This window comes from Pongo pygmaeus, chromosome 18, assembly GCF_028885625.2.
Source record: "Pongo pygmaeus isolate AG05252 chromosome 18, NHGRI_mPonPyg2-v2.0_pri, whole genome shotgun sequence".
NCBI lineage: Eukaryota > Metazoa > Chordata > Mammalia > Primates > Hominidae > Pongo > Pongo pygmaeus.
The window spans coordinates 34,839,577-34,855,210 of NC_072391.2; the positions used below are offsets into that span (position 1 = coordinate 34,839,577).

The window sequence follows — 15,634 nt, forward strand, 5'->3', positions numbered from 1 at the left end:
ACTTCCAAGTTACTTGTATCCTACTCAGGGCTCTGAAGTTGCGGCCTCGCCTTATCTTCCACATGTCCTCGGGCTGTGGTTCCCAAACTTGAATATGCACCAGGATCACCTGGAGGGCATCATGAAACACACCAGCCCCACTCCCAGAGCCTCTGAGCTCATGGTCGGGGCTGGGGCTGGAGACATTGCATTTCTGGTATGTTTCCAGGTGACGCTGGTGTTGCTGGTCTAGGGAATCCCATTTCGAGGAGCACCATTCAACAGCCTCACCTCTTTCCTGCTCCCCCAGCCACCTGCAGCAAATGTCTCCCCACTAAAGTGGGGGCTCCCAGTGATTTTGGTGGCTTTCACCATTCTGGGGATAGTTTGACTGCCATTTCAATGTCCTCTAATTCTTTTGGTGGATAGATGGATGATGGAGAGGGTAGGGGTGAGGGGTGGGGATGAAGGAAAAAAAAGGCACCAGAGCTTTATTAATAAATGGTAGATTGATAGACCAAGGTGGGTGGATCACTTGAGGTCAGGAGATTGACAACAGCCTGGCCAACATGGTGAAACCCTGTCTCTACTAAAAATACAAAAATTAGCCAGATGTGGTGGCGTGTGCCTGTAATTCCAGCTACTGGGGAGGCTGAGCCAAGAGAATGTCTTGAACCGGGTAGGTGGAGGTTGCAGTGAGCCAAAATCACACCACTGCACTCCAGCCTGGGCCACAGAGCAATACCCTGTCTGAAAAAAAAAGTATAGCCAGTATTTATTTGCACGCTGATCATTCTGATCACAAAGCTCCCTCTTGGAATCATTCTACTAGGTTCCCTTGGAAACATTTTGATTTTTCTTTTTGAGACAGAGTCTTGTTCTGTCACCAGGCTGAGTGCAGTGGCTCAATCTAGGCTCACTGCAACCTCTGCCTCCTGGGTTCATGCGATTCTACTGCCTCAGCCTGCTGAGTAGCTGGGACTACAGGCATGCGCCACCACACCCAGCTAATTTTTGTATTTGTAATAGAGATGGGGCTTTACCATGTTGGCCAGGATGATCTCGATCTCTTGACCTCGTGATTCGCCCACCTTAGCCTCCCAAAATGCTGGGATTACAAGCGTGAGCCACCGTGCTCGGCCCACTCACATTTTAATAGAGAACCAGCTGTTAGGTTGAAGAAACTACTTTCCAGCCGGTTTCTGGCAGTGTGTTAGGGACATTTCCAATGAGATGATTCAAATAACACACTTCAAACAAGGCCTGACATAGAACCAGTATACAACACATTTCCCTAGAAGTACATCCCACAGCACAGAGATCAGTAGTACAGGCTCTAGATCAGAAGGCCTGGGGTTGGATCCTGGCTCTGCTACTTGTTAACCATGTGACTTTGGGCAAGATACTTAAGCTCTCTGTAACTCAGTCTTCTCAACTGTGAAGTGGGGATGGGGATAATAGTACTCCCAGGCTTATAATGAATAATGGAATTGTTATCTGTAAAATACTTATGACAATGCCTGGCTCAAAAGGAGCATTTAATCAACATGGGCTGTCATTCCTGGTTCAATGCTTTTGTGCAAACTGAAGTATAAAGATCACTGTAAAGGCAAATCACGTTGGCTGGGCCCCCACTGGGGTTATTCTGGTTGCTTCTCTCCACTAATAAGGCTACTTGACAGGCAAAACAGATGCTAAGAATGTGAGTTGGAGTCATGCTCCCTGGGTTCAATCCTGGCTAAAAAACTCCTTCTTAGTTATGTGAGCTAGAACAAAGTTCCTCACCTCTTTTATCTGTTAAGTGGGGACAGTAGTGGTATCTACTTCATAGGATGGTGTGATGGTTAACACTGAGTGTCAACTTGATTGGACTGAAGGATGCAAAGTATTGATCCTGGGTGTGTCTGTGAGGGTGTTGCCAAAGGAGATTAACATTTGAGTCCGTGGGCTGGGAAAAGCAGACCCACCCTTAATCTGGGTGGGTACCACCTAATCATCTGCCAGCATGGCCAGGATATAAAGCAGTCAGAAAAATGTGAAAAGGCTAGAATGGCCTAGCCTCCCAGCCTACATCTTTCTTCCATGCTGGATGCTTCTTGCCCTTGAGCATCAGACTCCAAGTTCTTCAGTTTTAGGACTCGAACTGGCTTTCCTTGCTCCTCAGCTTGCAGACAGCCTATTGTGGGACCTTGTGATCATGTGAGCTTATACTTAATAAACTCCTATATATATCCATCCTATTAGTTCTGTCCCTTTAGAGAACCCTAACTAATACAGATAGTTTCGAGGATGACCCGAGTCAAACTGCAGGAATGAAGCTTAAGAGCAGTGCCCAGTGTCCAGGCATGGTGGCTGATGCCTGTAATCCCAGTACTTTGGGAGGGCGAAGTGGGCAGATCACCTGAGGTCGGGAGTTTGAGACCAGCCTGACCAACATGGAGAAAACCCATCTCTACTAAAAATACAAAATTAGCCAGGTGTGGTGGCACATGCCTGTAATGCCAGCTACTCAGGAGGCTGGGGCAGGAGGATTGCTTGAACCGGGAAGCAGAGGTTGCTGTGAGCCAAGATCATGCTGCCATTACACTCCAGCCTGGGCAAAAAGAGCAAAAAAAAAAAAAAAAAAAAAAAAAAAAAACAACAGTGCCCAGCATGAACTGCAAGTCCAATACATGTTTAACAATATTCAGAGGGAATCAGCACTACATATGGTTTGAGAGTCACAAATCTGTTTCTCCAAAGCACGTCACCTGCCAGGTCTGTGTAAAACTCCATAGATTAGGAAGAAGCATATGAGAGCACAATCATGGCCTGAACTCATTAGGTTCTTGGACTTATTTGTTTACAACAATCCACCCCATGTTTTATTTTTCTTAGGTAGTCTTTCTCTCCAAATTCCAAAGGGCTTGGCGGTATTGTTTTTTGAACTGATGTGTGAAATGCACTACACCTCAGATGGGTTTCTTCTTGGCTTGCAACTAATGCATTTTTTATAAAGCTCTGTATCCAGTTTCCTTTCAAACTACAGAGAGGATATCCTTTTCCTGATAAGCTGCAGAATTATTTTTTTTTCCTTCAAAGTAAAGCATTAACCTCCAGAGTTCTGTAAAATAGGTTTGATGTACATATTATGGGAGTAACAAGGAGCTAGAAGCTGAAGTTTTCATTGGCGTTTATATGATACATGAGAAACCTGTTATTATATTTCAAGATATTTCAGGTTTTCCTGACAGTATCCAAGAAGCAAGCATTACATATATACTGATACATATACCACTGAGTTTTTTCCTTTACCTTGATTTTTAGTAAATGATACGTGTTCATTTTAGAAAACTTAAAGCATATAATTTTTAAAAATCACATGTAGTGCTACCAGCCAGAGATAACCACTTTTTTCTGTACATGCTTGTAAATACTCCTCTTAAAAATGTGATCAGGCAGCCGGGCATGGTGGCTCACATCTGAAATCCCAGCACTTGGGAAGGCCGAGGTGGGCAGATCATGAGGTCAGGAGTTCGAGACCAGCCTGGCCAACATGGTGAAACTCGGTTTCTACTATAGTCAGGCATAGTGGCGCATACCTGTAATCCCAGCTATGCAGGGGGCTAAGGCAGAAGAATTACTTGAACCTGGGAGGCAGAGGTTGCAGTGAGCTGAGATCATGCCACTGCACTCCAGGCTGGGTGACAGGGCAAGACAAAGAAAGAAAGAAGGAAGGAAGGAAGGAAGGAAAGAAAGAAAGGGAGGAAGGAAGGGAGGGAAAGGAAGGAAGGAAGGAAGGAAGGAAGGAAGGAAGGAAGGAAGGAAGGAAGGAAGGAAGGAAGGAAGGAAAAAGAAAAGAAAGAAAGGAAAGAAAGGAAGAAAAGAAAGAGAAAAGAAAGAAAAGAAAGAAGGTCTCACCATGCTGCTCAGGCTGGTCTTGAACTCCCAACCTCAAGCAGTCCTCCTGCTTTAGCCTTTCAAGATGCTGGGATTAGAGGCTTGAGCCACTGCACCCAGCCACCCTCTCACATTTTTTAAAGCATTTTTTGGGAGGCTTTTCTCCTGCTGATATGGTTTGGCTCTGTGTCCCCACTCAAATCTTATTTTGAATTGTAATTCCCATGTGTCAAGGGAGGGGCCTGATGGGAGGTGGTTGGATCATGGGGGTGGTTTCCCCCAAACTATTCTCGTGATAATGAGTGAGTTCTCATGAGATCTGATGGTTTTCTGTTTGGCAGTTCCTTCTTCATTTTCTGTTTCCTGCCACCTTGTGAAGATGTGCTTGCTTCTCCTTCACCTTTTGCCATGACTATAAGTTTCCTGAGGCCTCCCCAGCCACATGGAACTGTGAGTCAATGAAACCTATTTCCTTTATAAATTACCCAGTCTTGGGTGTTTCTTTATAGCAGTGTGAAAATGGACGAACACACCTGCATTCAATCTTTCCAATGGTTTCGACTAATTTTGCCAACTTCCACCACCTCCTAAAGCTGTATGCTATCATAATGACAGGGTCATGGTGCCTGCAGGCTCCTGGCTAGGAGCTGGTGTCCAGCCAGTGTCCGGGAGTCAGTGGGACATTTAAAATAAGTCCACTCTGCCATGACTAGTGAACTGATCCCATTGGGGCAAGGCATGGAAGGAACGGGCTGTGGTTATTGTTGCCAGGCAATATTAATGGGGGCAGGTAGGAAGGAAAAATGCACTTGAACACCACATGGTATAATGATAGAAACAAACACAAAATCTTAACAAGAGTCAAAGCTGCCTGTGGCTGTCAGTCCGTGTTCTAGGAAGCATCAGTGAGAGTCAGGAGGGGGAGAAGGTGGTATAGCTTCATACTAGCGAAATATTTCCCAGAAGGACAGAGCACCATTACTGTGTGCATCACCAGAGGGGGATGGGGTTAGCCTGGGTGTTGTTAATTGAGTCACTTCTGATGTTTTCTGTCCGATAGTTACAAATACATCATATTTGGAGGGTACTTAATTTAGTAATATACAGAGTAAGTATCCTCTATTTTAATGTATTCTCTTTCTCCCTCCATTGCTAGAGTATAGCAGAAAATAGTTTTTCTAACTGAATATGCAACTGGGCCACCACTTCATGGAAACAACTCAGGACGCTTAATTTCTCTTGTAAAATTGATTTTCACTCCATGTTCTCAGGGAGGGCACTCCATGTTTTGAATGTTTTGGCACCATATTAGAGGACACGCACAAATGGAAGTCTAGGCAGCTGGTTTCTGACCACTCCTCCCCTGATTGTGCTTGTATCAACTTCACTTTTGGAAAGCATTTTAAAGGAATGATAAAGTAGCTTAGTTTCAGAGTTTAGGTTTAAAATGTCTTTCCATTTTTCAGTCAAAAGTCCAAAATGGCCAAAAATCAAACAATTAAAAAGGCCTTTAATTATCAGGTCTATTTGGAATATCAATGTGTGTAAAGCATGTGGGGCACTACCCACTCCAAGCTCCATTTCTAGAACATTTTTTTAAACTGTGATTCATTTAAACTTTTATAAATTTCACCAATAACAAAATAGAAATAAACAAATATGTATATACACACATATCTGTATATATTATTTTAGGGGGGATAATCAATTTCACGCATTTGAGGTTACAAAACACAATAGGAGTTGATCCATGTAAATTCAAGTTGGTCTGAATCACTAGCATTTATTAATTATCATGGAGCACAACCTGCATCTCTTTGGTCGATTTATTGACACAATTTCCTCAATTATGAAGAGCGGTGAGGGGGCGGCATTAGGAAAAAGGCAAGTCCACGTGATCTAAGACAATGGGATATAAGGGAAAGGAGAGGGCCGTAAAAGTCTCCTGATGCATCCCATGATACAGCCACTGTCCAACCGGCCTGACCCTCCCCTCACTCTTGGGTTCTGTGATAAAGGCTCCCGGTTTGGGCTGATGGGAGAAGGCAAGTCACTTCCTGTAACTGGCAGCACTGGGAGGCCGTGGCTCACTCTAGTCAGAACAACTCGGTTTCATATTCATAGAAACCTCAGGTCCAAATTTAATCAGTCCACTCTTGCTGGGCAAAGGGGAGAAAGGGTATCCTGGACATGTTTTCACCAGAGACTGAAATCTTAACAGCCTGACATCATAAGGCTTAGATTCCAGTGGAAAGATGGGTAATAAACATACACATAAATAAGCAAGATAATTTCAGAGAGAGGCAAGCGATGTGAAGGGTCAGAGGCTGTGACTTAATTGAGCTTGGTGTAGGATAGTTGTGAATCCTTCTCTGACGATGAAGTGTAGCTGAGACCTGAGTTATGAGGAATGAATGGTGCTTGAAGTCTTGGCTGGTTTGGGACAAAGCTCCCATTTCAGCTGTCTCTCTGGTAAGGTTGTTCAGGAACACGAGCTGCTGCTCCTCCCAGGGTTCCGCCATCTGTCCCTTTTCTTGTGACATTGTCTGAGGTGAGCTCTGCAAGAGTAGGGACTTTGGTTCACCACTGCACTCCCACCCGGCAGAACAGTGCAGAGCCCACCATAAGCACCTGTGGAATGAATGAATGAGTGAATGAATGAATGAATGAATGGAGTAACTCACCTGTCTTCTCCAAATTGCCACACCCCTGTGTTCCTTATCTTAGTGAGTGCAAGTGACACCCCCCCGGTTCCCAAGCCAGAAACCTGGTGTCAGCTTTGACTCGTTCTCCCTCCTCCAGCCTGAGCTGATTCTTTCTCAGGCATGGCTTTGTGGGTTTTGGGCATATTCCAACAGCCTCTTCATGGGATCGCCTGTCTTCAGCTCGCCCTCTCCTGCGAATGCTCCCGGCTTCAGCCAGGCGGATCGACATAAGATAAGACTCCGATCAAGACTTTTCTCTTCAGGTGTTCCGGGGTTGCCCACGCTGTCCCAGCCCCTCGGGATGGTGCAATCCTTGCACAGTTTAGTGCCAGGACGTGCCCCCGCCTTCCCTCTAGCCCCCTTTTCTCTTTTATCCTAAAACCGGTCACCCTAAACACCCACAGTGTCTGCCCAGTTGGCGTTTGGTAAATGGTGCAGCTGAACTCGGTTACTGGTGGGAAATGAGCCAGCTGAGTCCCCAGATCCCTGGGGGGAGTGTGGGGGGTGGGGAGTTATGGGGGAAGAGGATAGGAGAGGTGACAACTGAGACAGGTGTGCAAGCGTCTTCCAGGGGAGCCTACTGTGGTGAAATGGGGTCCCCTGGCCATTGGGTTAGAGACGTCTTTGGGCTGTTCTGCCAGGATACCTACAAAGCACCGATCCCGATCCCTGCCAGCCCTGTGGGATCAGGGGCATCCCAGAGGCCTTGGGCCAAAAGATATGACATGGGCCCCTGACACACGGGACCCCAGGAAGCTGGGGGCATCAGGGCAGAGGCGAGGACAGGAGCCAGGCTCTAGCTTCAGAGCAGCGCGGACACCTGCAAGACTCATGAGCTGGAGCCCACATCTGTTTTTGCAACAGTTCGCCCTGGGCTCCCAGCCCAGGTGCGGGTGCCTTCCTAGTCAGCAGCTCGGACCCCACCCTCCTGCCCCTCCTCACAGCTGTCCCAGGCCCCTCTAAAACCCAGGCCCCTCTAAAGCCCAGAGTCAAACCCTAAATTGAACCTACGATGGAGCCAGATTCCAGCCCACTGATGCGGCCAGCTCAGAGCAGGGGAGCCTAGCACGCCCGCGGGAGTCGGCGGGAGCAGGTGCCTGGCGAGGAGTGGCGCCCCTCTGTGTTCAAAGAGGGGAAGCGAGCGATTCTGCGGCAGCAGCCGCTCTGCATCTGAGAAGATTGATTTGTCCATCTGATGTGTTGTTTCCACAGAAGGAGGGCTTAATCTTTTAAGTGAAGATTAAAAAGCTACCTAATTCATTTCAGATTAGGCTTCAAGCATCTCAGTACTTAACGCTCAAGTGTTTCTATGGGACTTGCTGTAGCCATTGATCTAACCGCCAGACACAGCCTTTCCAGCATCTGAAGGCTCTCACTCCGGCAACAATCTAGGTTGTTGATTTATTTTTTAAAATTAACTTCATCAGGAGATATAACTTCTGTGGGAGATCATCAGAGTATTAATAATACCTTTTAATTAATGAACAGTACTGATTTCTCTTCATAAACACAGGAAAATCGGCACACAGGCATGATCCACACACACGTTCAGTTAATTTATTGTGTTCTTCCAGATCGGACATAAAAAGCATTTTGGGAATTGAGATCACAACACAATGCTATACACCATTTTCACAATCAGGCTTGCATTGAATTATTTTTTAAAAAACATAGTAATTTTTAAAAATCTAAATATTTACATATGAATAACACATATATACAGAAGATTGAGACATTATCCATAGATATGGTTTTTTTTTTTTTTTGCTAAGGAAGCCTATGAAAATGATTTCTGAATAAAGTCAACAGTAGTCACAGTAAGTAAACACAATTTTAATTTATAAAATATGATTTTTTTTTGAGATGGAGTCTCACTCTGTCACCCAGGCTGGAGTGCAGTGGCGCAATCTCAGCTCACTGCAAACTCCATCTCCCGGGTTCAAGCGATTCTTTTGCCTCATCCTCCTGAGTAGCTGGGACTACAGGCACACGCCACCACACCCGGCTAATTTTTGTATTTTTAGTAGAGAGGGGGTTTCACCATATTGGCCAGGCTGGTCTCGAACTCCTGACCTCATCATCCGCCCGCCTCGGCCTCCCAAAATGCTGGGATTACAGGCATGAGTCATCGTGCCCAGCAATATGATTTTACTGTTGCAGTTTGGATACGTATTTCCAATGTGTGGATCCATTCATTGCACATATCTTTGGGTTGAACAAGCCCCACCCGTCCCCAAGTGCCGAACACTCCAAGCTGTGGCCCCGCCTTGGAAGGCAGGTGCTTCTAAAGGCTCCCGGCGAATCTCTAAGAGACCACAGTTGGAAGTGTTTCTGCCTTTACCAGCAACATACTCATCCTATTTTAACAGAGTGAAAGGTCACTAATTAATCTTTTCCCTTCCCTTGGGTAATATTACCTTCTGGGAGGTACAGGACTGATTTTAAAACCCATGGTGCAAAAAACGCAAGAGCCACGGTTCGCAGTACTTCATCAGACCACTTGATAAAACAAAGGGACTGTTTTCAGGAAAGGGATTACTTACTGGCCAGAAATGGAAAAAGACTAATGGAAAGGTATGATGGAAATAATTTCTCCAAACCTTCCTTGTAGCCCCAAAAAGAAGAAAAATAAGCCAAACATATACGAGATGTGACTTGTCTAGTAGTTAGACTGATTCCACGAGCCACACCTAAAGCCAGCTTTTTGTCACTACTGTACAGGGATGCCTTCTCTCATCTTTGATGACTGGCTGGTCTTTGGTGGAATAGGGATTTATCCCAGAGGGGTGGGACTGAGTAGCCTCTACAAAAACTTTTAGCTTTTAACAGTCTGTGCTTTCCTAAATCCAGGGCTAGGGGAAGGCATTGGAATTGCCAGTAGGCAGGAGTGAACCCCAGGTTTGGTGATCTTCAGTCCAAATTGTTTTCATGTCAATTTTTGGCCTTTGGGTCAAGTGGCAAAGATTTAATGCAATTTGCTTTATACAATAAATGAAATGTAAATGCAATGTTTCTAAATAACACAGTATTTTAAATTCACCATCTTATTAGAGAAAGAAATCTGGAGGTAAATATTTCTATAAAACAAATACCTTCGTGGCAAGATATCTTTTTAAAATAAATCCAGATTTTCATATATTAGTTTTATATAAAGCAAAGGGCAAGTATACTAGGAACCAAATAAATGATATAATATTAAATACATTTTTAGCTAGTTGCCACATGGTGCCAAAACCCTGTACCACTCAGTTAAAACCATCTGTTAAAATGGCTGTTAGGTATCACATAGATAACTGATTGATTTTCTCACCTTTTAATTAGTTATTTTGTCATGGTGTTGACACAACTTAGGTGAAAGGTTTTTCTTTCCTAAGAACTCATAGGTCATTTGCACTTAGTTACAAATGGCTATTTGGGGGGCACTGATGTCATGAATGATTTCATCTAATGGGTCAGAGCTATCCTTCTCCCAAAACAACTTTTCATCTTCTAAAATGATGGAGGTCTAATTAATCTTGGCCTTCACAACTGCTCTCTCAGCACTGGAAAGAGCCATGTTCCTTTATACTGCATCTAAGCAATTTACATTAAAACAAATATGTTTCAAAGCTCTATATATTCACACTGAGGTGCTGAATGAAAACAGGGAAGAGACAACTACTTTTTAATTGACAGTGAACTCACTGAATCATATGCTGGACTTTTAAAGGGTAACAAATCAACCCTTCAAATGATTTTAAAAATCTTATATCACATTGAAGGCTTGATTATCACACATTACAAAGAAAGTATATGAAACAATTCAAACATGACAGGTAAGCTTGACAGAACACCCATACTTTGCAGGAACCTGAAATGCTCGGTGAATCTTTGCGGAAATTCAAATGGAAGTTACATATGCCACTGAACAATGTCACTAAAATCAAAGTCTAGGCAATGAAACCTGGTTCTGTATCCTCCGTGTTTTCTCTCCTAGTGTCAAATATATTACCTACAATAGAGACAAGAAAATGAAGGGGTAGAGCCTCTTCTCTAAGGAAGAGTTGTACATATTTCTGTGACATGGCTGGAGGTGGGTGTTCTGGACAAGTAAAGAACTTACTGAGGATGTGTCTGTGTTTCACAGTTAGTCGCTAAGTTTTTAGCCAAGGCTTTAGTTGTCCTCCATGGGCAATTGTAGAAATTTGAAATTTGTAATGATGATTTTTTGTGAGAAAGCCTATGAATGTGTGTTACTATTAGAGTATATCCACATATTATCCAGTAATAGAAAATGGCCTAATAAAATATAATTTACCCGCAAAACAGAATATCCTGCAGCTATTAAAATAATGCATATGGCACCACTGCACTCCAGCCTCGGCAAGAGTGAGACTCCGTCTTAAATAATAATAATAATAATAATGCATATGAAGATTTGCCATAAAGTGGAAAAATGCTTGCTAGGTAAAAACAAAGAAAAACTTAGGAAACAAAATTTTACATGTTTGATCTCCACCATATAAATAAATAAAATGGAGAAACATTGGCAAAAAAATCATCCAATAATGGTTGTCTGTGGGTGGTAAAAGCAATTGAAATGTTCTTTCTTACACTTTTCTTTATTAATTTTTGAAAGAAAAGTCTGTAAAATGCCAATTTATGGCAATTGCCAAGTCCAGACGAACATCCCCCATTTCAAATTTGGAAGCCCCATTTTAAATTTTAGAAAGCATTGTTTTGATTTCACTTTCTCTATACTTTTTTTATGTGAATTGTCTGCAGCTCCTGGGTGGCTTTTCTTGAGCCCCAGACCCTTTCCACACGTCTGTGCTATAGCATTTATGTAATTCCTTCTGCCTCTCACGCTAGTCTGAGGGCATTTGTACAACAGCACCCAACACAGGGCTGATTCCTGGTAATTGTTCCAAAAGGCTTGTGAATAGGGTTAAGGGAAAATAAAATCGATGCACTATAGAAGTTCCATTTTGTTAAAACATGATGAATAGAAGGTTGCTTAAATAGAATGCATCCAAACAAATGTCATCTGACCTTCTGCTGGTAACCCTGCCCTAGTCACTTCTGGTTCACAGAAACACTTAAGGATTTAAACCCCTTTCCTTGCCCTTCCCCCAAACACACAAATTTGGAAGGAGGAAAAAAGAGCTTAAAAAAGCAATAAAAGCATTGCTGAATCTTTGAAAAGAACAAACTGTTGCTAGCTCAGATAAATTGGGTAATGAGAGTCTATATCAGAGCCCTTGGTCGCTCCTGTGGTTCTGACCAGTGAGGCTCAAGTTCAAGGATGAAACCACATGAGCAAGAAAGGTGGGATCCTTAAAGGGATAAACATTTTTATTTATCATGCTGCTTAGTGATTTGTATCAAATATCTATCAATAGTTTAGTAAAAAGACCTGCAGGTGTGTTATACTATTTTCTTCATTATGACCTCACAGCTTTGGGTAAAGTTTGAGAAAAGACTGGAAGAACTGAGTTTGAGCTGCAGTGAACCGGGCCAACTGGCGACGAACATTTTAACTGTGAAGACTGAGACAGTGAAGTGGACTCTTAAAGGCATCAGCACATCCATCATCTCTTGGGATCTTTAAGAAATATTCAGAGAAAAGCTGGCTTTTGCTTAGGTATGAGAAAGCTATATGGTATCATGGCTGGGAGTCGAGGGACCTGGGTTCTGGCCAGGCCATCAACCAGCTGTGAGACCTTGGGAAAGTCACTTAATGTTTCTGGGCCTCAGGCTTTTTTTCCTGTAAAATAAAAGGACTGGATAAAAAGAAGGGATTGGACTAGATGATCTCTCAAGTTACTTCTCATTCTCAGATTCCTTGACTTTTGTTTTCAGTTCCATAAGGCTCTTCTAGCACCCTCTGTGCTCAATTTTCTCATTGGAAACAATATCTCCATCTTCAGATAAGAAAATACAAAGGCATTCTGTACTCACCACTTGGAGGTGAATATAAACTTCAAGGGGAGTGGTTTTCAAATAATAAAAGCTCACTGTGTCACATGACATGGGGAGGACAGGCAGTGCAGATGCCCAGGGCAGGGCAGCGGGGGGCCCTTGGGTGAGGGAAACCACTTGGGAAGCACAGCTAGAAAGGCATGGTGCTCCCCTGAAGGGCCTTTTGAAGGGCAGGTCTATTATGATTAGGATTTCATAGATCTGCTGGGATTAGACCTGGGTGATAAGAATGAGGCTGATATGAGTGCCCTGATATTCAGAGAATGACAAATTGGGAAGGATCAACAGAGATCACATATTTCAATTCTCTTAATTCACAAATGTGAAAACACAGCCAAATAAGAAGAGAAATCCCTTTTATACAATGACTATATGTGGGAAGAACTTGATGTAAGCAGGTCTTTTTGCACTATGTAGCTCATTTCATTTATCTGTCCATCGATCTGTTGCTTAGCTACTCAGTGGCAGAGAAAGCAATGTGTCACTTACACAGCTGAATTTCCCTGTTGCTCTGAAGCTCTGAAGTTCACTAACACATGCCCATTTTACACCTGTGAACGTGGCTTTCCTTGCCATTTTGGGATATGTGCTGTCCATGAACACATGGCCTAGTGAAGTTCCTACACAGCCTAGATACTCTACTAATATTTGCTGAATTTAACTCAAATGGACCACCCCAAATCTAGAGGAAAAAACATTCAGTTGAGCTTTTTCAGTAAGAGGGTTTTTGGGGGCACCTGGGTTTTCTGGGCAGAGAATCTTCAGATATCCTTTTGAGGGCAATCAGTAGAGTCCTGTGACCAATGGAGGAAATACATTGTTTTCCACAAGGCTCATTGATCAGTCACCTGCCCCTCTGGCTCTCAGGTATGAGCTCATACGCAGGTAGGAAGCCAGGGTCAGAAGCATTACTTGAGAGTCAAATAATATGAAGTTGGAATTATGTCTATGGCTTAACACAATAGTGTGCAGCTTTTGCTTTCATGAAAGGGGGTCTTCAGCTGATCTGGTCCTGGTATTAGGAATGTGCCACTCATGCCAGACGGCTGGGCTTGTTCAAATCACTCAATTAAAACACAGTATTCATTAAGTGTCCACTGACTGATTGCTCAAGGCTCCAAGGCCATTTGGAGGAGGTGGGAGAGGATAGCCTAGCCATGAATTTGATCACACAAAATTACTGGTCCCTGTTTTAAAGTGAAATCTCATTTCATGTTAAAAATATTGTGTAACGTCCAAAGGTTTGGGGAGGCAAAATGTTGTGATACTTAGCTCTCAGGATTTGCTCTTCTGAGATTTTTATGAAAATAAGAGTGTAAGAAAAACGCTTTTCTATTCAATATGAAATCATCTCTGCATATAGGGCCTTGAGAAGCTCTAATATCCAGGGCCTGGGTCCACTGCAAAAGCAGTTTGCTCAAGCATCTGCATGTATAACGTTAAAATCATTTTCAATGCAAACATTTTTGTGGGCTGTATTTTCCAGGGGGTGATGAAAATGTAAATGCATTTTATTTACCTGTTGGTGGTAGAAAATGCCATCCAGTCTTTCATCACCATCAGCAATCTCTGTTGGTTACAAACATAAAACACAAATCTCATTAGTTTCAGGGAGCACACTCATTTTACTGAAAACAGTGATAGAATTTTCAAAAGTCCAGTATGCATAACAGTTTTCACCATTCTTTTCCCTTTTCAGCTATCATTGGTTCATATTATAGATGTTAATATCATTATTTGAATACAATATTTTTTAATAATAGTGATATAAAATAAACTTTCCTGTATTACAATTTTTTTTAATCTTATGAACCTCATTCTATTACTCACTGATGATTTCTGTTTATTTTTACTTATTTACATAGGCTTAAATATCGAACCAGCATGTGGGCTGAATTGTTTAAATAGGGTCATTGAGGGGATGTGTCAGTGAATTCCTGCTGTAGAATTGCACTTGGCATTGCTGGAACCACTCCTGGGGGGGAAGCTTAGGAAATCTTGAGAATGAACCTTGCTTTGGAGGTGACTGATTCAGATCCTAGAGCTGCCAATCTAACTCTGGCATCAATGTGGTCATGAAGAAGGAACAGGCATTGCTTCAACACATTCTCCATTTCTACATTTTAAAATGCAAACCTTCGCTCATCTCTGATAAATGTATCCATCTCCTTGGGAGTTTTCCAAAGCTAGATCCTTCAGTCACAAAAAACCTTCTGTTAAATGCAAAAATAAAAAGGTGCTCATGTGTCTCCTGATAACGGATGGGCTTGTTAGTTTCCCCTAACATGTGGGGACAGGGGAAAACATCACATTATGGCCCCTGGGATAGTTGTGGTGGTGCCCTCCAAGGCCCAGGGTCTGTGGTCCCCACAGGAAGGCCCCTGCTGACTGCATAATGTGCGTGGGCAGCCCTTGTGAGGCTGTTGAATGAGGTCAGCCTTGGCACCATGTTGTAACACTGAGTCGGTAGAAGGCTAAACCAGTACTACATACTTGTTTTTATTGTTGTTGCTTTAAACATAATCAGGGCTTAGCTATGGCTAGAAACATTGTAAGGCTCCCCCGTCTCCTTCATCCTCCAACATCTTGTTCTGAGATGAACACTCACTGGCATTAGTGAAAGACCCCTTGTCTGCTGACCTGCTAGATCCACCACAAAAAGAGATCACTGAGAAGGGACAAAATATGCAAGACTAATCTAGGTTGGAGAAGATTAGCAATCACCAAAAATGATGTTGTAGGTGAGTATTTAATAACATAAAAATATTAAGTCAAACCATGGGATAAGTAGTGTGATTAAAATTCTGGAAGCAGGTTTATAGAAAAAAATACAGGACTTACTAAAATCTTAACTGTGTTTCCCTCTGGATGAAAAGCTTTAGGTATTTTAAATTTTGTTCTATGGCTTTTAGAAATTATTTTATATATGAAAAATAATGAACATACGTTTATATTTAGAAGACATTATTTTCTTCTAATTGGTTTGAATGAGTTGGAATAGACAGATGGTCTGCATGGTAGTTCTCTCATTGCCTAGGATTTTAAAAATCCTTCAATAATAATCATAATCATGATAATCTCCATCATTTATTAAATGCTTGCTGAGCACT

General features: G+C 42.7%; 1 protein-coding gene across 1 annotated transcript; it reads right to left on the minus strand.

Annotated features, from left to right (window-relative positions):
- Positions 1-5,677: 5,677 nt before the first annotated feature.
- Positions 5,678-14,868, minus strand: LOC129015227 (BEN domain-containing protein 7-like). Its single transcript, XM_054452844.2, has 3 exons — positions 14,661-14,868; positions 14,044-14,093; positions 5,678-6,416 (listed from the first exon to the last, which is right to left on the minus strand). Exons 1-3 carry the CDS (start codon positions 14,809-14,811, stop codon positions 6,096-6,098), a joined length of 522 nt encoding a protein of 173 aa, XP_054308819.1. The 5' UTR covers positions 14,812-14,868; the 3' UTR covers positions 5,678-6,095.
- Positions 14,869-15,634: the final 766 nt, after the last annotated feature.